At 42.6% G+C, this 26,307-nt stretch overlaps 1 protein-coding gene across 1 annotated transcript in view; it reads right to left on the minus strand.

The window, feature by feature from the left end:
• LOC146170802 (uncharacterized) overlaps positions 1-9,338 on the minus strand; it is a gene marked incomplete at its 3' end in the record, with an annotated part of 41,772 nt that extends 32,434 nt beyond the window's left edge. Inside the window, exon 1 of the mRNA XM_084586775.1 lies at positions 8,330-9,338. Within this exon, the coding sequence (XP_084442901.1) occupies positions 8,330-9,316 (987 nt within the window). The remainder of the gene's footprint in view (positions 1-8,329) is intronic.
• Between the last annotated feature and the right edge of the window lie 16,969 nt (positions 9,339-26,307).

A 26,307-nucleotide genomic window follows, 5' to 3' on the forward strand; every position in this document is an offset into this window, starting at 1 on the left:
GTGTCTCTGCGACTGTACTTACTGAGTGAATATCAACGGTCCTTCAGTGGTCATCGGAAGACCCTATGTTGCCCTTGTCAAGACTGAAATCCAAGATATGCGTATTTGATTTTATTGGCTGAATATTTTCCAATAACCCTCCGTATCCTATTTTTAAGTTGTTGTTTTTTTTGCAGTGGCCTTCTTGTGAAATAAGATCACATTTGCTTTACTTATTATGTATTTAGGTGGTCCTGATATCATAAATACACAGGATGCCAAGCCTTGTGTTTCCGTAAACGCACCATCGCTCTTCAGAGTTTCTTATGGTGCATACTCTTCTTCACCCGGGTTCTTGTTTATGCAGCTATGGGTCTCCATTACTTTCTCTACAACTGAGATAAAAGCGCTAATGTTTCGTGCAAGGTCGACCTTTATGCGCGACATAATCTGGGCTTTCCTCCACCCTGAAGTTGGAGGCAGTTTCCCTGCTCATAATGAATTAGGGGGAGGAGAATATGCTGAAAAATACCAGTAAAGATTTTAGGGCTAAGTTAAAGGTGGTGAATAGAAATTGTTATTTGCTTTAGCTGTTCAATCATTGCAATTATGCACACGAGCGCTCACATAAACGTGCAAGCGTGATTATATCCTCCGCCATCTAAGACCAGTTTCTAAAGTTTATATCATTACGAGAATAGGTGATTCACCCTGGGGATATTACCTTTCCCAGTTGCCGGGTATATTCGCTTTTATTTTGCCTTCTTTAAATGGCGCCTCTGCTCGAATATTACGGGCTTCAGAATGCGATCTCATTAATTACTAAATGTTACAGTCTAGAGACCGGTTCTGAATTACAAATGGTGGTAATAAAATATTGCCACGTTTAACCCTGCATACCTCATCATACGAGCAAAAGCCCTTTTTAGCATGCCGACTTTTAGTTACACGGAAAGGGGGGGGGGGGGGGGCGGGAGGCGTGTTCAGATCCAAATTCTTTATCTCATAATCTTTAACTTTTAAGCGCTGACAACCATTCATGCACTCGGTCCAGGCACTCCATCACGACGCTAACAGCGAAGCAACTACGAACGAATGCAGTTGCCACTGCCTATATACGGCTACTCACGTGGCCTGGGTATCACGCGACCATGACGAGAGTGCAGGGAGCGCAGATCGAAGTTCACCGCTGCGAGACGCAGCTAGTCACGTGATTGGAGAAAAGGTGGCTGTAGAGAAACAGGTGACCAGGTGTAGCAGCGACCCGCATTGCCATTCCCCGAAAACTGCAGCAACGGAAGTGCCGGGTGCATGACTAACAAAAAGCACTACAAAAACTGGTAAATAACGCCCTATATTTTGTTGAGTATACAGCGCAGTACACAAATCAAATTCATACGAAATAAAATAGTTTGATAGATTCAAATTGCTCGCAGTAATCTGCTGATCGCGCCAGTTGCGTCAATTGCGCCATCTTTAGAATGTTGAATATGTTGAACAGGAGCGCATTTAAAGCCCGCTATTTCCGTCGCTTTTGTGGCGCTATGTATAATAACACCACTTAACTCAGCACTAAAACGTGTGTTAGAATCTTATGATCGTAACTTTTTTTTATACAGAGCATTAAAATAATTTACAAGCATCTTACTAGAGTGAGGGGAAGGGGAGTTTCCCATTAGATTGCATAATATGATGTTCTTGATTCTTAATAGCCAAAATACCAGCCTTGAATGCAGCCTAGCGGTGAAGGTATGACGATGGTTACACTATGAAATTCTCGTCTTCAGTGAATGTGTGGTACCTTTAGGTTACGTTCAGAGCCACCTCTCAGCGAAAATCCTCGTTTAACCCTCTGAGAGACAGCCTGTGGGGAGAAAGAAGTTGCGGAGCCCTAATGTTCAGAAAATGCAATTACGCCTCGCTAATATCCAAGTTAAATTCAACGTGCCGCAGATGACGCGACGGACGCATGATGTATTACCGTCTCTACTGTAATTTTAGTCATTAAATTTTTGTATTCCGCTGTAAGCTCGAACAAAACATAAGCCTTTATTGATTTGCTTTTTGCTGTTTTCTTTTTAGTCACTTACTCAGCACTTCCGATGCAGGAGACTTCGGAGAACGGCAATACACAGCAGCGCCAGCAGGAGCGCAGCTGCGGTGAGGCCCAGCGGCTCAAGTGGTAGGATATCATGCGCGCGCAACTGATTCTCTAGGTTTGAAGGCCATTTAGCGGCTTGGCTCGTCTAGAAAGCTGTAGCCCAAGAGTAGATATTTCGCTATAATATAAAGCGCAAATATAAGCCATCTAGTCGTTATAGGTGCAGTTGCGTTGCAAATTGGTCTGACCCCTTTTTGGAAGTTTTCCCGCACTCAGGTGAAACAAATAGGTTTATTTCACGAAAAACGTAATAATGGGAAGTACTTACCACAATCTGCATTTCTTTGAAGCATCCCTTTTTATTCGAGTAGAAAAAGGAAGAAAACGGTGTAGATACAGTTTCATTTGAGGTTGAAATGCATCTTTGCAGTTATTTCTGATATGCAAAAAATAAAAGTAATAGTTCAAAAAGTCTTCATGGTTTATTTTTATTATAAAAATTATGTTATACATTTGTGAAAAGTCACCACACAAATTCTATAGTATTTTTTTAGAAGTTGTTGCTTTTCTGCGACTTTTGGGATACCAGAATTTATGACTTTGACGTACCGCTCCAGAAGACCGAGGATTATCCTACAGCGCTGCAGTGATATTATATGCGAGCATTTTGTATTTAACGTTGCTTTCTGTGACAAGAGCGCCTAATCGGCTTAATGTTATTTCCAACGGCGTCGCTCAGTAATATAATTGATGTTGTATATGATAAACAGATGATAACTGCTATAAGGCTCTTTCTAGCATTCCATTTCAAATCTGTCATAATAGATGTTTTAATAAAATAAACATGTAGCAGCCCATCTTTTACTGCCTGGCCAAAAGTAGCAGTGTTGGCCTGATTTCAGCAAAAAAAAACATTCTAATAAAAAAAGCATCTGAAACTCCAGGACTGGTGTTAGATTTTCTCATCTACCCTAAAACCAGATTGGTAAATAAATAATTACTCCATAGCCCTCCGCTACAGCTTCGCTTTCTTTCTTTCCACTTTCACTCCAACCTTCCTCCCCAGAGAAATTGTGACAGATTATGTGTCTTTTCTTTTCTGTGAAACAATTATTAAACTATTAAAATATCTATCTCCTAGGTATGATTCTTATCATTGACTTACGTTCTTCTACCATCAAGTACATTAATATGCGTTCAGGACATAAAAGACACACTTTAATGATACTATATATTTGCAGGCAATAATATATGGCATTAAACAGTATTCATAGCTTATTCTCACAATCTGCGATACCGTTTTAATTAGGATGGCTACCCTCCCGAGAGCCCCTGTTTCATTTCCTGTCGTAGTGGAAGATTGCTACATTTTTTGTAATTATTCGCATGTTTGCGACTTGATGTTCCTTTATATAAGTAGCGGGAAGGTTATCTTGTATGACACTTCGAATATTTTCACCAGTTCTAACGCATTAAGATCACGGTGTTATTTTACTAACATTTTAGTAACAAAAAGTAATGTCAGCTGATTTCTTTTTCAGCTCCGTGATGCTAGCCTTGTGACTTTCGGGTTGCTATAAGGAGCTGCGCTTTGATTTTGACGGTGACACCACACATCGTTCCTGGTATGTGGTTGCCTCGCCTCTTCAGGCTTGCAAGAAGACAGTGCCACAGGCAGGGTTTTAGTTTTTTCAGAAATCGCTTCATGGGCAGAGTTCCTCCGACCTTCTGATACAAAGTGACGCATAGCCTATTTTGGCATCGGTAGATAAGAGGGAGACACTTCTATAGGGGCGCAGATGGCATTTCCTAACATATACCTTTGCGTTGCCCGAGTCACTGTTCATGGCCGGTGTTGTGCGGCATGCCGCTGTACCACATCGGTGAGATTAAGGTAACTGAAATGATTTCTTTGTCTCGTTGTTTTGGTTGTGTATCTATTTAGAAGTCATGATGTCTGTTATATGGAGTATAATAATCTTCTTTTCGTATTTTTATCTTCGACAAGACCTTGAGCTTGAGGAATGATGCCCATCTGCATAATGTGGCAGTAGGGCGCAGTAGCCAGCCTGCTGATCGTTCGAGCCTTGGCACAAGTTTTACGGCCACATCAGCTCTGTGCTCCGTTTTCATATTTTTTTTTCATTTGAAATACCTTTGATATTTTGTGTATGGTCGGACATTTATGTTAACATATCCCACAAAATGTTTGAACATTGTGAGATTATCTGTCCAAACTGCAAGGACACGTCTTAATATGTCAGGCCAGGCCTTTTCATATCTTCTGTAACATGTTTTTCGAGATGCCAGTCCCTTAGGCAAATAAATGTGCATTTTTTCCATATCTGAAATAAACACTGAAACATCGAAAATCGGGAACTTCAGATCATGTATTTTAAACAACTGAATGTACCTAGGCAGCACAGAATGTGTGGCCCCAGTAGGTACGATATAGGCAAGTTGGGCTCGGCAACCGTCATAAATCCTGCATCGCTTGCCAATGGAGCGAAAGTGGGCAAGCCCCATTTGGTCTTGCCCTATTCCTCCTGCATGGGTCCCATAGTAGCGCTGCTCATGCTAGTGCAGAGCTCATTCCTGCATCCAGGCCACAAAGGTCGCATGTCTAATATTTAAGGGCAATCCAACCTAAAAGTGGGCTCTTTATGGGAAAGTCCTCATATATCCGAAACGAGACTGCCCACATTAAATCTAAATTATTTTATTTATTTATTTATTTATTCAATACTGCAGGCCTTTACGGCCCAAGCAGGAGGGGCATACAAATGACATCAGCGTATAGAACGAAGATAACAAATAATAATTTCAAAACACTTGTTCTATGGGCAGTAGAACATGAGCAAAACAAGGACTAAACGAAATGCAAACCGAGCTCTTCATTTGGGAAAGTGAAACATAAACAACAGAAGTAAGCCAATGAATGAAATGAAATGTGAAACTTGCAGTAAGGCAAAAACACTATCAGTTTGGGCAACCAAAAAGCAGACAAGAAAATATTCAAGAGCAATTCAAGGTTTCAATTGAATCAACACTGGCTAGAAGAGGCAGAGGTAAGTTGTTCCAATCTGTTATCGTGCGAGGAAAAAAAGAATATTTAAAAACATTAGTTCTGGTGCTGTATGGCGTTAGAGAGTCATCGTGTCGATGTCGTGTTCGGCGTGCAGTAAGTGGTGTTATGTACGGATCAGGAGTTAGAGCAAGAAGGTTATTTTTAAGAAGGAACATAACTTTTAAGCGCTGAATTTTTCTTCTCAGTTCCAGTGTCGGTATACCATGTTGTTTCATTAGTGCTGTCGGGGAATCAGTTGTACGGTACTTCGAAAAAATAAACCTGACTGCCTTACGCTGGATTCTTTCGACAGCGTCAATGTTAGATTTGGTATAAGGGTCCCATACTACGCATGCATATTCAAGTTTTGGTCTTATTAATGATGTATAAGCTAAAAGTTTAGTTTCGGCGGGGGCATGTTTCAATTTATGACGGAGAAGGCAAAGTTTCCGAAAAGCTGTGTCACATACGTTAGTTATGTGAGTGTTTCAGTTTAGGCTGTTTGTTAGTGTGACGCCAAGATATTTATACTCGCTGACTTCGGTTAGTGGTTCTGTCCCGAGGGCATAGGGAAAAGAAAGGTTATTAAGTTTCTTGGTTATTTTCATATACACTGTTTTGTCAGCGTTCAATTGCATATCCCAACAATGACACCAGGAAAGAATATTTTGTAGATTATTGTTAAGAGTTATCTGGTCATCCTCGCTTGACACTTCCCTGAACAGCACGCAGTCGTCTGCAAACAATCGTATTTGGACGGGTTCGGTAGTAACGCTCACAATGTCATTAATATATATTAAAAACAGCAGTGGTCCTAGCACACTGCCCTGAGGAACGCCGGAAGTAACTGGAAGTTCATGGGAGTAGTACGTATCAATATTAACAAACTGTCTACGATCAGTGACATACGCAGCAACCCAGTTAATAATGAAAGGAGGAAGGTTAATCATTTTAAGTTTTTCAATAAGCTTACAGTGTGAAACAAGGTCAAAGGCTTTCCTGAAGTCTAAAAAAATAACGTCCACCTGGCCGGATTTGTCTAAAATTCTAGCAAGGGAATGGATTACCGTTGTTAATTGTGTCACCGTAGAAAATCCTTTACGAAAACCATGCTGCGCAGGTGAAAGTATATTGTTGTCCTCCAGAAAATCTCTGATGAAGTTGGCTATGGCGTGTTCAAGCATCTTACAACAAGATGATGTTAACGAAATTGGTCGGTAGTTAGTAATCATTGTGGGGTCTCCCTTCTTAGGCACTGGTACTACACGTGCCGTTCGCCAGTCAGGGGGAAGGGCTGCAGTGGACAGTGACGCACCGAAAATAATTACCAGAAAGTGTGACAGCATTTCTGCGTATCGGCGCAGAAAAACATTCGGTATGTTATCCGGTCCTGGGGTAGATTTTGTTTTTAGATTAAGGATCATAGAAAGCACACCTTGAGCGGATACAAATTCAGGAGATACATTTGATAAAGGTGAAAAGGGAAGTGCAAGCTCTTCTGAGTTAATAAACACACTGTGGAAGAATGCATTAAAGTGTTCGACGATACTCTGCTTTTCGACAACGGGGATGCCATCTTTAATTATTTGATCCACTGCCTTGTTCTTTTTGCTCAGAAATTTCCAGAATTTTTCTGGAGCCGTACGAATAAAGTGCGGCAAAGTGTTATTAAAATAATGGCGTTTGGCATGCCCAATTGACGAGCTCAGCGTAGCTTGCAAGTTCTGTACTGTAGTTCGTGAGGCATTCCGTCGTCTTAAGCGTTTTATTTTTCTTTTCAAGTGAATGACTTCACGCGTTATCCAAGGGTTTTCATTTCCTGTTTTCTTTGTTTTCGTTGGAACGAAATTTTCGATGCAATAAGTGCAGATTTTTTTGAACTTGTCCCAAAGTTCTACTACATTGCTTTCTTGAAAGTTGCTTAGGTGTAAATCGAGGTAATCTAACACGCTTTCGTCTCTGGCACGTGTGAAGTCCTTCACTTGTACAGTTTTTGCCTTCTTAGCGGTACATTTTTTTAAATGACACGAATAGTACACCATCTCATGATCAGACATTCCATGTTCAATTGATACTGAAAAATGCTCGATTGTTTTGCTCACGAAGACAAGATCAAGCATTGATGATGAAGAACCATGCACGCGCGTTGGTAAGTTGACAACTTGGTGCAAATTGTGGCATAAGATTATTTCACGCATATAATTAACATGAGTGCTAAATTCACCACTAGAAGAACAATGTTCCCAGTTAACTGCTGGAAGATTAAAGTCCCCCACTAAAAAAATTTTTTTATGTACGAATGAATTGACATGCTCACGTAAATTACACAGGAATTGGGGTGGTGAGCCAGGCGCTCGATAAACGGCAAATAGCAAGAATGAATGTCCATAGTAAGAAATCTTTAGGCTAATAGTTTCAATGTTATCAGCCTGACACAAGAGAGTTGCTGATAAGTTTTGCTTTACCAGCACAGCCACCCCGCCTCCCCTCGTTGATCTGTCACGACGGAAAACACTGTAAGATGGTGGAAAGACGTCTTCATCATCTATGCCACTGTGTAGCCAAGTTTCGGTCAAAACAACGATGTGCGGGTTGTAACCTAAGATAATAGCCTCTAACTGATCACTTTTGTTAACAATGCTGCGTGCATTTATATTTAATATGCGCATATCTTTCGTATCATGCCGGAGAAGTCAGTCTTGTTTAGCACTGTTATATTTACCAATTTTTTGCCTACAGTTGTTAGCGTCATCCCAGATGTAAAGGTCGTTGTCGACTCGAAGTTTCTCGTTGATTAGTTGAACTTTTCTTTTGTGCTCCCTTTCCTCTGAAGTACTGTCCCACAAAAGCTTACGCTTCCTGAGCGTGTTTCGTGAGTAATCGTTTTGAACAGAAGTATTAGAACCTTTGAGTTTGAAAGCATTTTGCATGATACTTTTCTTTTCTTCGTAATCTTGAAAATATAAAATTACTGGCCGCGTTTTATCCCTCTTGCCGATCCGATGTATTCGGGCTACAGACTTGCACGTGATTTGTAACTTGGTAGAAAATATATCAGTTAGAACTTTACGACGCAGTACAGCCTCTGTCTCTTCTGGTTCCTCTGGTACCCCAAAAACCAGTAAATTCGAGCGTCTACTTTTATCCTCCAAATCCGTAATTTTCGCTTCTAAGGCTTTAACCCTGCTTTCAAGTGCTTCTACGCGCGCGGCTTGTTTCTCCATTTCTGTAAATCGAGTCTCCCAGTCCGCCAGACGTGTTTCCATGCTAGTTTGTTGTATACGAAGTGCTGCAACATCCTCAATTAATTTATTCTGTCCCAAAAGCAGTTTTTCAAGTAGTTCATTTGTGCTGGAACCTTCCGTGTCAGGTCCGGGATTCAACTCGATATCTCCGCTCAAGAGGAGCAAGCATACGCAGTACACGTCATACACCATTAATACAGCTTGCTGTGGGCACGGCAAGACCAAAAGACAACGGTTGTCGCTTTTAACAGAGCTGTAGTAAGCACTAACCTGCACAAGGCAGAAGAATGGTCTGTTAGGCCACATGGTCGCTCTCGGTCCGCCGTGCCCACTGAAGTCGAAGGCTTGAAGCTGCTCTTTTATATCCCAAAGCGACGAGGTCACGTGTCGTGATGGTGGCGCTGTCGGTGCATCACGGAACAGTAAAGGTATCGCCAAAGGAAGAAGAGAGCTTCGGTTCCTTGATAATCTTGACGCAGCCGCAGATCGTGGATCAGCAACTGCATCTGGCAGGTTTTGAAGGTCGATCTGCCCGTCAGCTTGGTTGATTTGCTTTCCGACGAGACCAAAAGCAAGGACCTGCACAAGGCAGAAGAATGGTCTGTTAGGCCACATGGTCGCTCTCGGTCCGCCGTGCCCACTGAAGTCGAAGGCTTGAAGCTGCTCTTTTATATCCCAAAGCGACGAGGTCACGTGTCGTGATGGTGGCGCTGTCGGTGCATCACGGAACAGTAAAGGTATCGCCAAAGGAAGAAGAGAGCTTCGGTTCCTTGATAATCTTGACGCAGCCGCAGATCGTGGATCAGCAACTGCATCTGGCAGGTTTTGAAGGTCGATCTGCCCGTCAGCTTGGTTGATTTGCTTTCCGACGAGACCAAAAGCAAGGACCTGCACAAGGCAGAAGAATGGTCTGTTAGGCCACATGGTCGCTCTCGGTCCGCCGTGCCCACTGATACAAATTGGACATACAATGGCCGTAGTGGGGCACGTAAGCGGGCATGATTACATGCTGTCGCACTCGGCCCCTTAAAGTTTACTTGCGGGCAAGTGCAATATCAATAAAAACTCAATTTGGGCAATCCTTCGTGAAGCCGAAATGAGGCCGCCTATAGCTAAACCGCTGTAGGTCCCACATAGGCCGTAGTGGAGTTGGAAGGCGAGCGTGTCTGCATGGTACCAAAATCGGTCCCTTGTGGGGAATTTGAAGTCACCTGCAACGGCAGGTGGGCTCTAGGTTCAAAAAGAACACCTTGCCCAGTTGGGGCTGCACACACAATCATAACTGTAAAACAGCGCGAACAACGGTAGACAAGAACGAGAAAGACACGGGACGAGCGCTGACTCTCAACTAAGTTTTTAATGCCACAAATTGGCGCCTTTAAAGGAGAGACAGTACATTCTACGTCACACTGACGTTGATAAAACCAAACCAAAAGGCAAAGACACGTGCGACATTCAAAGGTCGCCAATAAAAGCTACCTCTTTTTCATTTAGAGTGACAGATGGTTTGCTTATACATTTTGAGTCTTGATTGATATTTAAGGCTTCCATAATTTCCCGCGTTGTCTGAATCGTAGTGCTTGTAAAGTAAATCTGTTCTTCGCCATAAGCGGTGCAAATTCCCTTCTTCTTTTTTACTGTTTCACACTTCTTGCCGTGGCTTACTAGGTAAGATAGTCCCTTGTTACTGTCTAGATTATTTTTGTGCTCGAGCAGCCCTTTATTTATGCAGCGTCCCGTCTGCCCAATGTACCGGGCGCCACAGGAGAGGAGAATCCTGTAAACAACTCTTTTGCGACAGGCGAACTTGTCCCTGTGCGCGATGCCACATCCGTTCCTTTTTTCTAACCGTTCCCTCTCCTTTTGGATTGCCAGACATACCTGTTTAAGTTTGATGGGTGCTGATATGGCTACGTTCACATCGTACCAGCCTGCCACATTTTTTAGCCCATGGTTGATGCGACGCAGGTATGGAAGAAAAGTAACGTGTTTCCCCTATCCCCTCGATGGTCAGGGGTTCGCTGAGTATTCTGCTGTTTCACCCACTTAAGCAATCGAGAGCAGATCTCCGTGACCATAAACATTGGATACCCGGCTAGCCTTATCCTGGAGAGTTGTGAATGAAAACTGTCACAGATACCGTGTTCGCAGGATTTTGTCAAAAAATTCCGAAGGCACGAATCTGCAATGCCATTTTTAGCTATTTTTGAACAACCTGAGTGGGAGCTAAAGAGCGTTTTTGTTGATCTAGGGTTTTACATCCAGCAAATATGCCCGGGACCGAATCGTAGCCGTACGTTCAAGAATTGCAGCTCGTCGTTGAATGGTGCCTCGAAGGTGAATTCAAGGCCTGAACCACAAAGTGTAAAGACCTTCAAAATATCATCCATCCACGCTGTCAAATTACAACGGTCCGTAAACGCCAGGTAGTCGTTCACATACCTCATGGTCTTATGGCGCATTTCCGAGAGTTCCCTCTCCATTGTCCTTACCCACGTACATAAGAAAAATTTCACTAACGACCGGCCCGACACTGGATCCGATACACACTCCTGCTTTCTGTGAATAAAGTTTTCCCTGCGATCCCAGGACCGTCGAACATAGGTAAACTGGAGTAGTTCTAAGAAACTTTAAACTTTCAAAAATAGTTAAAAACGGCATTGTAGGTTCTTGCCTTTGGACTTCTTTGACAAAATCCTGCGAACACGGTATCAGTGATAGTTTTCATTCACAACTCAGCAGGATAAGGCTAGCCGGGTATCCAATGTTTAGGGTCACGGAGGCCTGCTATAGATTGCTCAAGTGGGTGAAACAGCGGGATACTCAGCGAACTCCTGACCATCGAGGGGGAAAAAAGTTACTGCTCTTCTCATCACCCATGGGCTAAAAAATGTGGCAGGCCGGTACGATGTGAATGTAGCCATATCAGCACCAATCAAACTTAAACAGGTATGTCCGGCAATCCAGAAGGAGTGGGAACGGTTAGAAAAATTAACGGGTGTGGCATCGCGCACAGGGATAAGTTCGTCGCCTGTCGCAAAGGAGTCCTTTACAGGATTCCCCTCTCCTGCGGAGCCCTGTACATTGGGTAGACGGGACGCTGCATAAATAAAAGGCTGCTCGAGCACAAAAATAATCTAGACAGTACCTAGTAATCCACCGCAAGAAGTGTGAAACAATGAAAAAGAAGAAGGAAATTGGCACCACCTTATGGCGAAGAACAGATATACTTGACAAGCACTGCGATCAGACAACGCGGGAAATAATGGAAGCCTTCCATATCAGTCAAGACTCAAAATGTATAAGCAAACCATCTGTCACTCTAAATGAAAAAGAGGTAGCTTTTATTGGCGACCTTTGAATGTCGCACGTGTCTTTGCCTTTTGGTTTGGTTTTATCAACTTCAGTGTGACGTAGAATTTACTGTCTTTCTTTTAAAGGCGCCAAGGGTTCGCTTTAAAAACTTAGTTGAGAGTCAGCGCTCGTCCCGTGTCTTTCTCGTTCTTGTCTACCGTTGTTTGCGCGGTTGTAAAATTATGAACATCTACCAACTTGCCGAAATGAACATTCTGCTGCACACACAAAACTGTTTAGATCCCACATCGGCCGTAATGCGGCTGGAAGGCAGACGGGCCCGCATGATACCAAATTCGGTCCCCATGTGAATAATTAAATAAGGCGCATACCACACCAAGCGGGCTCTAATTTGAAAAACAACGCCCATGCCCAAGTGGGGCTGCCCACCCAAATCCGCTGTAGGTCCCACACTGGCCGTAATGGGGCTATGAGGTGGGCGCACTTGCATGATACAAAAATCGGTCCCTTGTGTGGACTTTTAAGGCACGTGGAATAAGGAACTGGGCTCTGGGTTCAAGGACAACACCAGGCACAATTAGGACTTCCCACACAAAATCGCTTTATGTCCCACATCGGCCGAAATGAGGCTGGAAGGCTGGCATGCCCGCATGATACCACAGTCAGTCCCTTGTGGGGACTTTGAAAGCACGAGCAGTATCTAGTGGGCTTTAGGTTAAAAAGCACCCAGCCCAATAGACCTCTCCCGTCCTACGTCACGAATGACATTTCGGAGGAGGGGCGAAGGGGGCGCCCGCCCCATGGTGGGTGAAACATTCCGCTACTGGTGGCATGGTATGGAGGATTTGATCTCGTCTGGTGACACGTTGCTGTGTTTTTCTCAACGCCGTCAAGGTCCCGCGTGGTGTGATGCGATATTCGATCGCATATGACCACCTACGTGTTTCTTCCGTTCTATACGCGGTCCAAGTGTGTTGTTCAGCTATGGAAAAAGCCAAGCGACAAACGTCGTGCGCCGGAAGACTTCGACATTGTTCTCGACCGTAAGCACATTTTTCTGGTATACAAGCAAGTTCGCGTAATTCTGGGAAAAAGAACAAGCACTTATTGGTTTGCTTTCTTGCCCTTCCGAACGAATTGTGCTGAATGCTGGCCAATCACGCTCTAAAACGCCTGGGCGGCATGCGATCCATTGCAGCGCTTTTATAGATTTTGCTCGGCATTGAATTTATTCCAGTCAAAGAACCCCAGGTGGTCAACATTTTCGGAGTCCTCCACTACGGCGTCTCTCATAGCCTGAGTTGTTTTGGGACGTTAAACCCTGCAAATCAAACCAAACCATTTTGAAGAAGCTAGCTCTCTCACCGAACAGCTCCCAAGGTCATGTCCGCGGTATGATTGCGGAAGTACGACGGCATCCCTTGGGGGAATTGTTATATAGCTCGTTCAAAAGCTCTCACGTCCCAAGCGGAAAGTGTTTCTACTGAAATCGTTTAAGCACCCTGATGAATATTTCTGCGCCTTGCATGAATATTATATTGTGGTACAAATCGCGCTTTGTTACTTACCATACCACGAGACTAATTTGCTTGTTACTGCTAGCTTCCTTGTAACACACTACAGGCGGAAATAACACGAATAGGCGGAAATAATTTTGTTTCACTTTATCTGGCCGAACATAACAAAAACTAAAAACATCTGTACTTGGGTAACTGTCCCTTCTTCCTGTCGCTCACCTCTTCGATTTCACCTACCCGTCTCCTTTCTATCCCGTATTTTCCGCCGCTCCAGTTCAGATGCTTCAGCTCATTTCAAAAGCAGATACCGGGGCAGGGAAAAAATATTTTCTTACATTATTATTTTTATTTTATTCTATAATAAAACCACGTACTACTTCTACTTGGGATGGAAATCATCCAGCCAAGCACGGAGCTCATGGTTTCGCTGTTGTTTTTGCTCATAGCTGCCTACGCTTCGTGGGGCTCACAGTCGATTTTGCGAAGATTAAAAAAAAGAAAAGAAAATGATGCTTGTACTACGCTTGTATTAACCACTTTTCCTCCATGCTTTCGTCCTATGAATTTCAAGTGTTTGGTAGGACTTCAGGTCGTCAGCAAACGGCGTGCCAGTTCACTGAACAAAAATATTTGCATGCATGCTTGCCGAGACGTCTTTTTCAAGGCAACATTGCTAATATATGCGTGTACTAAGAAGTGCCGCATATTGTGCCGGATGCGAATATGGCTATCGCAAGACTTGAAGCAAACATTGCAAAGCAGCGGGCAGCTTCCCGCGGCTCCTTGCAGTAGGGAGACCCGGCTGAAAGGACCGCCTGTGTCCACCAAGCCTGGCGTGCCCCCATCGTCACGCGCCGCCCTGGGGTCACATTGCCAACAGGGAGAGGTCTATTGGGGCTGCCCACACAGAACCGCTGCAGGTCCCACATTTGCTTTGGCGGGGACAGAAACTAGAGCTGCCGTATATTCCTCACATTTGCTGAGAATGATTGCTGACGCAACGTAGATGCGGGCTCTTGTCGCAAGAAATAGCGCCAGCCCAATAGGGCTGCAGGATTATTGCCCCTGTGGGTCCTTATTGGCTGTAGCGGGGCTGAACACGCCGGTGTTTCTTCACACTATTGTGCAAGCATTTTTTCAATCCTTTATTTGTATAAGACGTTGCCCTAAACTACTAATATAGGTGATTTGTATATAATTAGCATTTTTATTCGGTTAAAACATTGCATGGCTTTAGTTCTCGCCCTCATGAAAATTGCTCTAAATATACTGACACATACCGATTTGTAACTGTTGCTCCTTATGTGCTTGCGGTGGATAGCCAGCAACTCGCAGCACATTACTGTTTAGAAAACACATCTCCACAGGCTGAACAAGATGGATATGAAGTCATTTAGGCTACTGTAATGTTCTAAATTATTGTAAAATTTTTATTGTGGCTGTTTTGAAAGGACAGACATATATAATTAATTGCCTAATTATGGCCGTAAATATTGTTGGGAGACTTGGACTAGGGCTTCCAATCAATTATCTGCGTCGGACTCCTATTGGCTTGCCCTATAATGTGGGCAAGCTGAAGTGCGGTTTGCGCTATGGAACCAGCATCAATCCTATGTCATTATTTGAGGGGCGGACAGAAATAAAAGATATACGTTCATCCAGAGTGGCTGCCCGAATCTGCCCAAAGTCATCGAGGGGAGTTGGGCGGATGTGCAACTTTGGCAATGCGGGAAAAATGTGGGCAGCACCAAAAGGGCTGCCTGGATCGGTCCCTAGTGGGGCCCATCGGGACTTTGTTGAATGCTCTTTTCAGGCCTACGTCGTACCGCCTTGCAGCACCCACATTGAGCCCACAGGAGCTGTCCTGCATTGCCTACACCGTACCTACCCTTCATAGCCCACTTCGTGCTACCTGGGTATGTTTCAACATGTACAAAATGGTTGGTATAGAGTAAGGTTTCATTGTTTTGCTTTGCTGAGTGCTTTTGCTCATTGCTTTCATATACTTGAGTTGGCCTGAGCTCGGAACAAATATCATTCACCAAATTTAGCACACCCATGCTCCGCTATCAAGCCGGCGTTACGTTTACGATTTTGAAGGTGTTTCCCGATTTGAGGGATGTAACATCCGGCATGCGAGCAAATAATTATAATGTTATTTATTTATCCGTCGCCTTTACAATGAGTGCACGAGACGCTGTTAACATGCTTTTTTTCGTCGCGTTTATCACCTACGCAACATTAGCATGATCAAGACGTCTACCTGTCCCTTAACGGCAATGAGTTTCACCTCTTTACCTCTGCTAAGACGGTGGATCTTCAATCCTGCGTTTACACTCGAGAAGAATGCAGCGTCGGTGGAGGAAAAACTATAGAGGAGTGGTAATGGCATCATATTTGAATAAAAACATTATGAAACATGTTTCGTGAAGGCAGGTGAGCAAGTGTAATGTAAAATACCTAGATGATTCTAACTAGACGCGGACAGAGCATTAAGCAGCTGACAGTAAGTTACCGAATTAAAATTTTGTTTTCCTGTATAAGGGCATACAAATTCTACAAGAGTGGAAACATTTATTCTGCTGATATAAGGCATATTTGAAACAACATTCTAGGAGTACCTTTCGCGTACCTGCTGCAAGCTGTAAGGAGCTACGCGGGCAATTTGCTTAGTCCCTTCATCACATCGATGGAAAAATATCTCAGGCACATAGGAAATTTTTATCGCCAGATATTACTACCCTTAGAAAGAGAATCGCCTCTTCTTCGGCGTTATGTGAGCTGCTATTATTAAAAAAGTTGCACTCATTATTTACGGACTTTTGATGAGAGAAAACAAAGAATCCAATAAATATTAGTGCCTGTCGATCCAGTCTAAAGTGAACGCAAGCATAAGCGCTGGCTTCAGTCAGCAGAAGCATTCGCGGTATCCATTTAAATTCATTACAGTGGCTTCCGCTCTTTCCGTCTGGTTTCTAGTGCGGTCGTGCATTCGAATTTTGTATTCTTTTTGCACAGCATAAGTGCTGTTAATCTTTTATTAGGCATAAGAACCGATTCAATGAAGCGGCAGAAGTAGGTGAATGCCGGAAAATGTACCTTAGGCTTTGGGCACATTGGCAGCACAGCGACAACCTTTTTCAGCGGCGTATGCGTTTACTGACAAATCTTTTTTGTGTTCCTGGTGGGCGGTGCCTTCCAATGGTACTGCTGCTCCGACGGCAGTGCTTTCATTGCTCTCCCAGTCCAACAAACACCTAAATATTTACGCCGAGAGGCTACGCGAAAGTGCTCAGAGCAATATCAAGAATGTCGTCACCACTCCAGCCAACCTGCATGATCATCAACGTCTTCCGCAGCGCCAGATATAAAATGTTCGCACCGCCTCATACTACACAGTGGGCATGCCTGCATGTCTCTGCGACGTCCACTTTGTCTGCTGCAGGTGTATAACATCTACACTTGCATGCTAAAATAAATTTCAACCTTTACTTTGTGCTGCTGTTTGTGCCCACGGCATTTTGCCCCTTTTATTCAATTTCCAACAATAAGCTTTATTTATTATTGTCTGTGGAGATAATGAAAACTCCGGCCATATATATGTCGATTTTATGCTATTCTCGATTGCGGAGACTGGTCATTTAATTGGCCTGGCAAATCAGAATCTACCGTAACCCTAGAGAACAAAATTCGCTTTCACAGACTAAGACAATCGCAAAATACTCAGAGGTCCTCTGTGCAGCCATTGGCTTTGGGACCTCCTCCTGTACTTACCAATATTTGTATTCATTAGTTGCATTGAATCAATTAATTCTGATTCTGAATATTTAGCATCAATCGAGCCATTTCGCTGAAGCGGTGACCACCAACACAGAAGTGCAAAAGAGTACGAATGAAACTTGTGAACGACAGAAAAAAAAATGAAAGGTTGTCTCGGTGACATCAGCAGCTAACTTATAGATGTCAAAAGAAGGATAAAAAAATGAAAAGCGTGAAACAAGATATAGAATGTAGGACAAACAACCTTGTTAAATTCCTAAATATAATGATTACATGCAGTAGATCACAAGGGAGCATGAAGATAGCAGCTTGTGCGACAACCTGCTCTCTCGCGGGTTTACTGATGGAGAGGAAACTTGGGCGCAGAGAGAAAAATAGCTAACTTTTTGTCTACCAGACGTTATAGCCAGCTATCTGCAAGTGAAATATAATCTGCGCGCAGTATAGGGTCGTATTCACTATGATTACCTTGCACATATGAAATATGCAGTGTCCCTGCGCCATGACAAGTTCATTATTATGTTTTAAAGGACTGCATAATGCGAACTAATATTTGCATAGTACAACACTGCTGTATTTTCAGTTATATATGTTAGTTTTACAGCTGTACATACAAATGACAGATCCTGACCCGCTCAACTCGGTAAAGGTCTACCCTGAGGGTACCACTCATAAAAAAGCCGTGATGCTTTGTCTGCTCAAAATAAGCAACTCAACATCCATAGACATATGTCAGCAGAGGATGGTGGAAAGATCAATAGATATTATGTACAGATCTCGTAAATTTTCGCTGTTGGTAGAAACAAAGAGAGTACTACACATGAGGTCTTTATGCTTTTTAAGTATCGCCGGTAGTATTGGCAATTGAGAGTAGTTTGAGATGAAAAACAACGGGCTGCTGCCAGGGACCACTGATTTTTGATGGTAGGGCTGCGGTTACTGCAAAGGGTTTTAAATATGAGATGCCAGTAATCTTCTCTGCATATATATAGCTTGAATGTACATAAATTCCATGTATTGGAGTAGAAGGCACAAACAACTTAGTTTATTAGGATGAAATAATCAATCTACCGCTGACCATTATTAGAGTGGCTTAACTTGTATAGGTGGTTAGTTAAGTAGTTAGAAATACGATGTTTCCGTTTGCCGAAAACTTCAGAGCTGAAGAAATAGCCATATACCGCAAGTGTTATCTGAAAGCATAAATGGATGATCACATAGTTATTTTAATCGCACGCATGCCTTGACGAAAGCAGAAGTTTGGTCAGCCGCCCTAATTGCCCTGTTCACAGACTTGCGTATGTGACGCTCGAGTGTCATGCGATCAGAGTGGCGCTGGTGACACGTGGTGAATTTTTCCTAACTACTGAACACCACGGAGATACAAATATTTATAAACGGGATAAATTAAGGATACATTATGCACCACGCAGCAGAATAGGCGACGAAACACAGGGGAGGCACAGAATACACACATACACATAAACAATGACAACGCTGCACTGACAAGAGCTGATGATGAAGATGACCTGACACAACTGATTAAATCTATATCAACGTCCTATTCCTTCATCACTTCTAAGGACACACCACCTCTTCATCGACGGTCCTCCCAGTGATCTAAACAGTCTTTCTCCTTCTTTGTCAGGAGTCCAGAATGCTTACTAACGCATTTTTGACCAGCTAAAGACATCTCCCAAGCTTCCAAAATCTCTCTCGTTTATGTGTCCTTGTTCTTCCTCAAAACTGCTACTTTATTAGGTTCTGTTGAAGATGTTCCTTTTTCCCAAAGAGTGCAGTCCTTGCAGTTAAACAAGGTTAGTTCAAGACTTATCCAATATCGTACATGCATGTTCTCTAGTCCTTACTTTTATGCATCTTCCGCCCTGGCCGATATAATCCTTGCCACAGGACAAGCGGATGCGATAAATAGTCCCTTGGACGCACTCAGAGTATCTTGTTCGTGCGCTGTTTGGCATCTTTCGCGATTGTCATTCCCATTTACTCGCGCACACATACTTCTAGCTTTGTTGGGAGCGCTAGGAATTATATCAGCCCCGTACTTCTTCCCACTTTTCATCATGTTGTAGGTGAAGCCATGGATGTAGGACACCTAACAGCCCTTCTGCCTCGGCAGCAGTCGTCCATTCTCTATCCTTTGTTTCTTATTCTGTGTCGACACGCTTTCGGCTATTTGGCATATGAATGCATCAGGAAATCCTGCGTCTATAAGCCTCTCATACTGGTTTAACAAACTTTGCCTACTAGTGCGATTCGATTGCATGAATTCTTAAGAGCTGAAAGCAAAGCATCCATCGCCATGCCTATCTTTCCTGTCTTTGAATTATATGACGTATGTGGCAGGAATTGCTTCTTCGCTTGGGGCTGACAACTCCAACACAGATCTCCAGCCAAGAATTCAAGCCGCAAGTCCAGGAACCTTAGAACGCCTTCTTCTGAGAGTTCCCAAGTGAATCGAAAATCAGGGCAACATCTTTGAAAAATTCCCAGCGCTATGTCTTTGAAGCCTTCTGTATCATTTCCCTCACACAGCACCGAAATTTCATCAACATGACGCACGACATTAACAAAACACTTGTCTAAATTCTGCCTTTATCCTTCTATCACAAGCTGCATGGTACACATCACTCAAGGCCGGTGCCACCCTTGACCCAATACAAACTCCACTCTTTTGGACATATAGTAAGTTGATTTAAGGTAAGCTCCTAACAGTTTTAGGAATGTGTCCACAGACACACCGGCTGCATTTTGGAAAGAGATGGCGCCATGATTCTCAATCATGTCCTTTAGTTCTCTCAACAAATAATCCTGTGCAATTGAATAATGCATATCTTCAATATCTAGAGAAAATCCAGATAAAGTATTTGTCTCACATTTCTTAATGTCAAATGTGAACTCTTCGAAATTCTTTATCCTGAAAGGATTATTCACTTGAATTTTGCTTAAATACGTCACTAGGTAAGCAGACATTAACGTCTGCCAAGGGTGCGCTTCAGATAAAACAGCCTGGAAGGTATATCTGCTTTGTGTGTCTTCGCACTATAAAAAACTGACAAGGTATCTTCTTTTGTACTTTTTATCTTCAGGCACAGCTGCTTCAAGTTCCCTTTTTCGAGTATTCTTATAATTATCCTCTTGGCAGCCTTCAAATGTTTTTTTCGTTACCTCACGAAAGTTCTTGTTCATGGAATTCAAAGCTCTCTCTTCATAGTTTGAAGACTCAAAAACTACAAAGCACCCTTTATCCGACAGGCACAGCTTCAGGACCTTGCTTCCAAGTTCCTTAACAACCTTTTCAAAACCTAACTTGCATCTTTCCTTTTCCTGTGTGCGATTGAAATAGTCCATGCCTTCACCCAAAACTCTACTAGCATGCTCTTTCTCCACTGCTTTGACGATATGTCTTACAATGGCAAGCTTGCCTAAAAGGTCTTATCTAAAACGTCTTGCTCTTTCTTCGACAGGAGAACAGAAGGCATTCTTTTTAGATCATTGGGAGGACCGCCGAAGAAGAAGTGGTGTGTGTCTTTTGAAGTGTAGGACGAGGATCGTAAAACGTAGTGCATCCCCGATGTCAACCCCGTCACCACCTCGTCCACAGGCAAAATAAAAAAAAAGCAACAGCTAGGCTCTAAACCAAAGGAAACCATTTTGAGGCAGGCTGTTGGTGCTGCCCGGATTACATAACCATAGGAACGTTAAAGGTTCAGTGGAACTGTAGATCTCTTCTTTCAGCTACTACAGATTTAGTTTATCTTTCTTTAAAACAGAATCCAGTCTTAATTGTTTTACAAGAAACTTGGCTTACAGCTGAAAAACATTTTAATTTACAAAATTATCGATCATTCCAACAAGATCGGCATTCAAGAGGTGGTGGGTTACTAATTCTAATTTCTTCAAATGTTTGTCATAGGGCTAAGATTTCTATTCAATATTCTACTTTAGATTCTGAATCATTGGCTCTAGATATTGAAATTCCAGGATTCAGTCCGTTTACATTACCGAATGTTTATTTCTCTCATGGTGTTCTGGACAGCAGACCTCTAGACCACCTACTAGTTAATTGTCAAAATTCAATTATTTTGGCTGGATATTTTAATTCACACCATGTTTCTTGAGGGTTACAAGAGTGATCCCTGCGACAAGCGTCTGTGGGATTGGCTTTCAAATAATAACCTAAATTGCCTGAATTCTGGTTTACCTACTTTTGTACATGCTCACAGTCAATCAGCGATAGATTTAACTTTTTCCAGCACAAGTGTTTCTATACTAAATTGGTCGACATTTGATGTTGGCATCTCTAGCGACCATATACCTATTGTTTTTGAGGTTAACTGCCGCTTAACTCCGCTGACCTCTCAGTTGCGATCAAACGTTAATTATAACCAGTTTCACTCAATTTTGATTTCGTCTCTTGAGTCAGTGGTTGAGGTTACGGAAGAGTTGAAATCGGAAACATTATGCCAGACTATTGCATCCTGTCGTAAGAAGTGTAAATTCTTATTACGTGCTTTAAAAGGCAATACATCAACAAGATGGCGGAATGCAGATTGTTCGCGTGATTATAGAAGAAAGGCCGCATGGAAGAGGCTCCTTCACAACCAGTGCCCCCAAAATTGGTATGGTTATAAATTTTTTGCAGCTACAATAAAACTCACAGTCGCACAAGCGAAATATAGTTAGGATACTGAGCATTTCAATTACCTTTCACAATATAATAACCAACGTGCACTTTTCAGGTTTTTAAAATCACGGAAAAAGATTCCTGTCTCAGAAAATTTACCCTCATGTGTTTCGACTCCTAAAGAAGCTCTAAAAATAGTAGTAAACATTGCTAAAGGTTTAGAAAAGCGTTTTCTGTCAACACTTCCCAAATCCCCTGTGTTTGTAGGCCCAGTAGATACGGTTAAGGATATCCCTAAAATTATATTCTCAGCTTTGTTCGATTGTAATGATATTGCCAGCTGCTGAGCCTGGCCCTGATGGAGTAACGTCAAAAAATCTTAAAAATTCTCTTTGAGGTGGCTCCAAATTTCTTGCTAGAGTTGATAAATTACTCAATTATTCATTCTTAGATACCTGGTGACTGAACACTAGCGAAAGAGATTCCTTTACTGAAACATAAAAGTGTTGGCTATACTTTGGACAATATCAGATCAATATCTTTAACATCAAACTTGGTAAAATTAATTGAAGGGTCGTACTACAACGGGTTACCGAGTTTGTGGAACAAAAACATATCCTTAGTCCCTGTCAAATCGCATATCGCGCTAAAGTTTCAATATGGAATGCGCGTACCGACCTTGAGAGTCGAATTCTTCTTGCGCGGCGCAAAAACATGCATGCTAGATTGGTGACTCTCGATATAGAGAAGGCTTAAGATGGTGTAGAGCCCCGAATTTTCTGCACAGATTCGAAACTCTACGTTTGCCACAATATTAGTTGAGTGGATATCTACATTCTTACAAAACAGACAATGTTACCGTTTATTGAATGGTGTGCATTCTGGCAAATATCAGCAAACCAGAGGTGTCTCTCAAGGGGCAGTTCTCTCGCCCGTGCTTTTTAAAATTTTAATCAGTTCTATTGCCACTCATCAAGACGTTGGCACGTATGTCTATGCGGATGACATCGCGTCCTTTACGGCAGCACCTGAAATTCAATCCCTCTATAGGCGCCTGCAATCGTACCTAAGCTCCCTTCAGAATTGGTTATGTGACTTAGAATTACATTAAACGTTAAAACGTGCGCTTTCCTTGTTTTCCGAATTCAGGATCCGGTAAACCTTTCTCTAACATTTAAGCAGAAAATAATTTGTCAGTTTAAGTCTTTGAAGTATCAAGGGGGGATTTTCGATGACTATCTGGCATAGAGGGATCACATTGAACATTTTGCAGCGAAAGGGGCTCGTGCTGTGGGTATGATGGGCAGGTTAAGCAATCGAAGGTCTGGGATACCGCGAGACGCTCATTTAACGACTTATGTGTGTCCGATCAATTACAGAATTTTGATCTGTGTTGTTTTCTGGTTCACCTGCTTACAAAATTCGTCCGCTTGTTCTTTTAGAGCGGCCAGAGCTTAGATTATGCCTAGGGCTCCCCAAATTTGTGGCTAACAATGTATTATACCTTGAAGCCAGAATACCACCGTTGTTAGCTAGATTACAATTCTTGACTGTCCAGACGTATCTAAAAATATATGAATCACCATTCCACCACTCCTTATCAATTTTTTTATGTGAGCCAGACTGCTTTTATGGAGTCAGATTGCCTCGGTTTCATACTCCGCAGGTAATACTAGTGCAAAATCTGCTACAACCTTTGCACGTAGTCCTTTCTAACATCCTTCCAACAAAAGTAAGTGCATCTACGGTTCAGATTGTCTATGATGACATTTTCCCAAATAATGCAAAACACTTACCTCAAATTTTAAATGGATTTTTAGAAGATCATTTACAATGTCTTCCGGTTAGCAAAATAATAGCAACTGACGCTTCTCAATTTCACGAAAAAGCTGGCGTTGGAATATACTGTCCGCTTTTAGACTGCGCGTTTTCAGTCCGTCTTCTGGATTTTACTCCAATTTTCCAGGCGTAGTTGCTGGCGGTGGTGTTTTGTCTGCGCAAACTAGACCCACCATACTTAACAGTGACTGTAATTACAGACTATTATTCCTTGTGCTTGTCGCTTTCTTCGAATGTGGATTCGCCAATATCAAACAACTTTCTTTCATTGCTTCCCTCACATTTTCGCCTCATACATATAGTGTGGGTACCAGGCCACAGTAATGTGAGAGCTAATGAGGTTGCTGATAGACTAGCTAAATAATCTCTGAATGTCCATGTGTTGCCCATCCTCCCATCAACAGCGTACATAACAGCAGCACGATTTCGTAGACGTTCCTTATTAAGCACACAGTCGGGATCGGTTTTATCATAGGGCGACTACCTGCATCTCAAGTATTCCTGGAATAGGAAATCATGTCAATCAAGGCAGACGGAGGTCTCTCTAACAAGGCTACGCAGTCGTATTCCGCCCCTAAATTTCTATATGCACAGGTCTGGTTTGGCACTTTATCCCGTCTGCGCATTCAGCGGGGAACCGGAAACAATAGATCATTTCTTGATATTTTGCCACCGTTTTACCATGATGAGAAAACGGTATTTGGAGACGCCATTACAACAGCTGGGTCTTAATTTGAGCAACCAGATTTTATTATCGTTCAGTGCCACCATGCTTGGGTACAGCCGCAGGTCTTTTTTTTTTAACGCCATTCAAACCTGCTTAACAGAAACAAAACGTCTCCCTTGCTAATATGGTTTGAATTTTTATTCTCTACATATATATCTTAGTATTTTCCTACTGCGTGCGTTAGTATTTACCCTTTTTGTTTTGATTTTTCATATTGACATTTCCTTCTCTATTCCTTAGCAATTATTTCTATTTATATTTGCGATGTAGTTATACATCTCAAAATCTAATATCTCTTCACCCCAATTCTTGCCCGATCCCCCTGTGTGGGTATGTGCCACCGAATTAGAGGAGAACAACAACAACAATTGTCAGTGCAGCATTGTCTTTGTTAATGCGTATGTGTGTATTTTGTGACTCTCCTGTGTTTCGTCGCCTACTCTGCTACGTGGTGCATCATGTCGTCTGACCAACTAGCTCGACTTTCAACGGTAGTATCTTTTCTTTTTACTTCGAGCCTTTCTATGTGTCTACCGCATCTTTAACATCCTCAACACCTATGCCACTGGATGGCATTCTTCACCTGCCGGACCTGTTTTCTTTCGCGTTGCATTGAGAAAGCTGTCTTGCCTGAAGATTGGAAGCTTCTCTTTGGAATAACCTCGCCTTCAAGGGGAAATGCAAGAAAATTTATGAGAACACTACGGTCTGAGTTATGGAGACAGATTCGACCATTCAATGCATTCCTTAAGGTGAGAAGTAGGGACGAAAAGTCTTATAGAAGACTCTAATTCTTTAAGATTCGGCACTGAGCATATGTGGCATGTTTGGTTCTTACCACTGGTAAGAATGTGCACTATGAACAGAGAGCAAGTTTTACCGCGCAAACATCACGTTGTTAGTGTGGGTGAGGTAGATTGGTCTACTTACACTGCTGAAGTTCTGGAGCCCGGGCCTAAGTTTGCCATACCCCCGAAGATTGATGCAGCAGGCAAGCTTGCCATTGTAAGACATATCGCCCAAACAGCGGAGGAAGAGGATGCTAGTAGAGTTTTGGGTGAAGTCACTGACGATTTGAATCGCACACAAGAAAAGGGAAGGTGCAAGTTAAGTTGGGAAAAGGTTGTTAAGGAACTTTGAAGCAAGGACCTGAAGCTGTGCCTGGCAGACAAAGAAGGGGGCTTTGTAGGTTTGGACTCTTCCAACTATGGAGAGAGAGAGCTTTGAATGCCATGAACAAGAACTTTCGTGAGGTAAACAAAAAAGATTTGAAGGCTACCAAGAGGATGGTTATAGGAATACTAGATGAAGGAAACTTGAAGTAGCTGTGAAAAAGTACAAAAGAAGATACTTTATCAGTGTTCTTTAGTGCGAAGACGCACAAGCAGATATAATCTTTTAGGGCAATTTTATCTGAAGCACACACTTGGCATATGGTAATCTCTGCTTACCCAGTGACGCATTTAGGCAAAGTTCAAGTGCATGATCCTTCTAGGATAAAGAATTCAGAAGAGTTCATATTTGACATTAAGAAATATGAGAACAAGACTTTATCTGGATTTTCACTAGATATTGAAGATATGTATTATTCGATTGCACAAGATGGTTTGTTGAGAGAACTAAGGGACATGACTGAGAATCATGGCGCCATCTCTTTCCAAAATTCAGCCGGTTGTCTGTGGACATGTTCCTAAAACTGTTAGGAGCTTACCTTAAATAAACCGCTGCCAGCTATGAAGGATTACTATATGTATAAAAGAGTGGAGTTTGCATTGGGTCAAGGGTGGTACCGGCCTTGAGTGATGTGTACCTTGTAGCTTTCGATAGAAGGATAAGGGACGAATTTACAGGCAAGTGTTTTGTTACGATCCTGCGTTATGTTGACGGTTTTTGGTGCTGTGTGAGGGAAGTTACACAAAAGACTTCAAAGACATAGCGCTGGGAATTTTGCGAAGATGTTGCCCTGATCTTCGATTCATTTCGGAACTCACAGAAGAAGGTGTTCTAAGGTTCCTTACATTGGGGCTTGAATTCTTGTCTGGACATCTGTGTTGGAGCTATCAGCCCCGGGCAAAGAAGCAATTCCTGCCAC

Source organism: Amblyomma maculatum, unplaced genomic scaffold (assembly GCF_055883805.1).
Source record: "Amblyomma maculatum isolate TAMU_Amacu unplaced genomic scaffold, ASM5588380v1 scaffold_42, whole genome shotgun sequence".
NCBI classification, from domain to species: domain Eukaryota; kingdom Metazoa; phylum Arthropoda; class Arachnida; order Ixodida; family Ixodidae; genus Amblyomma; species Amblyomma maculatum.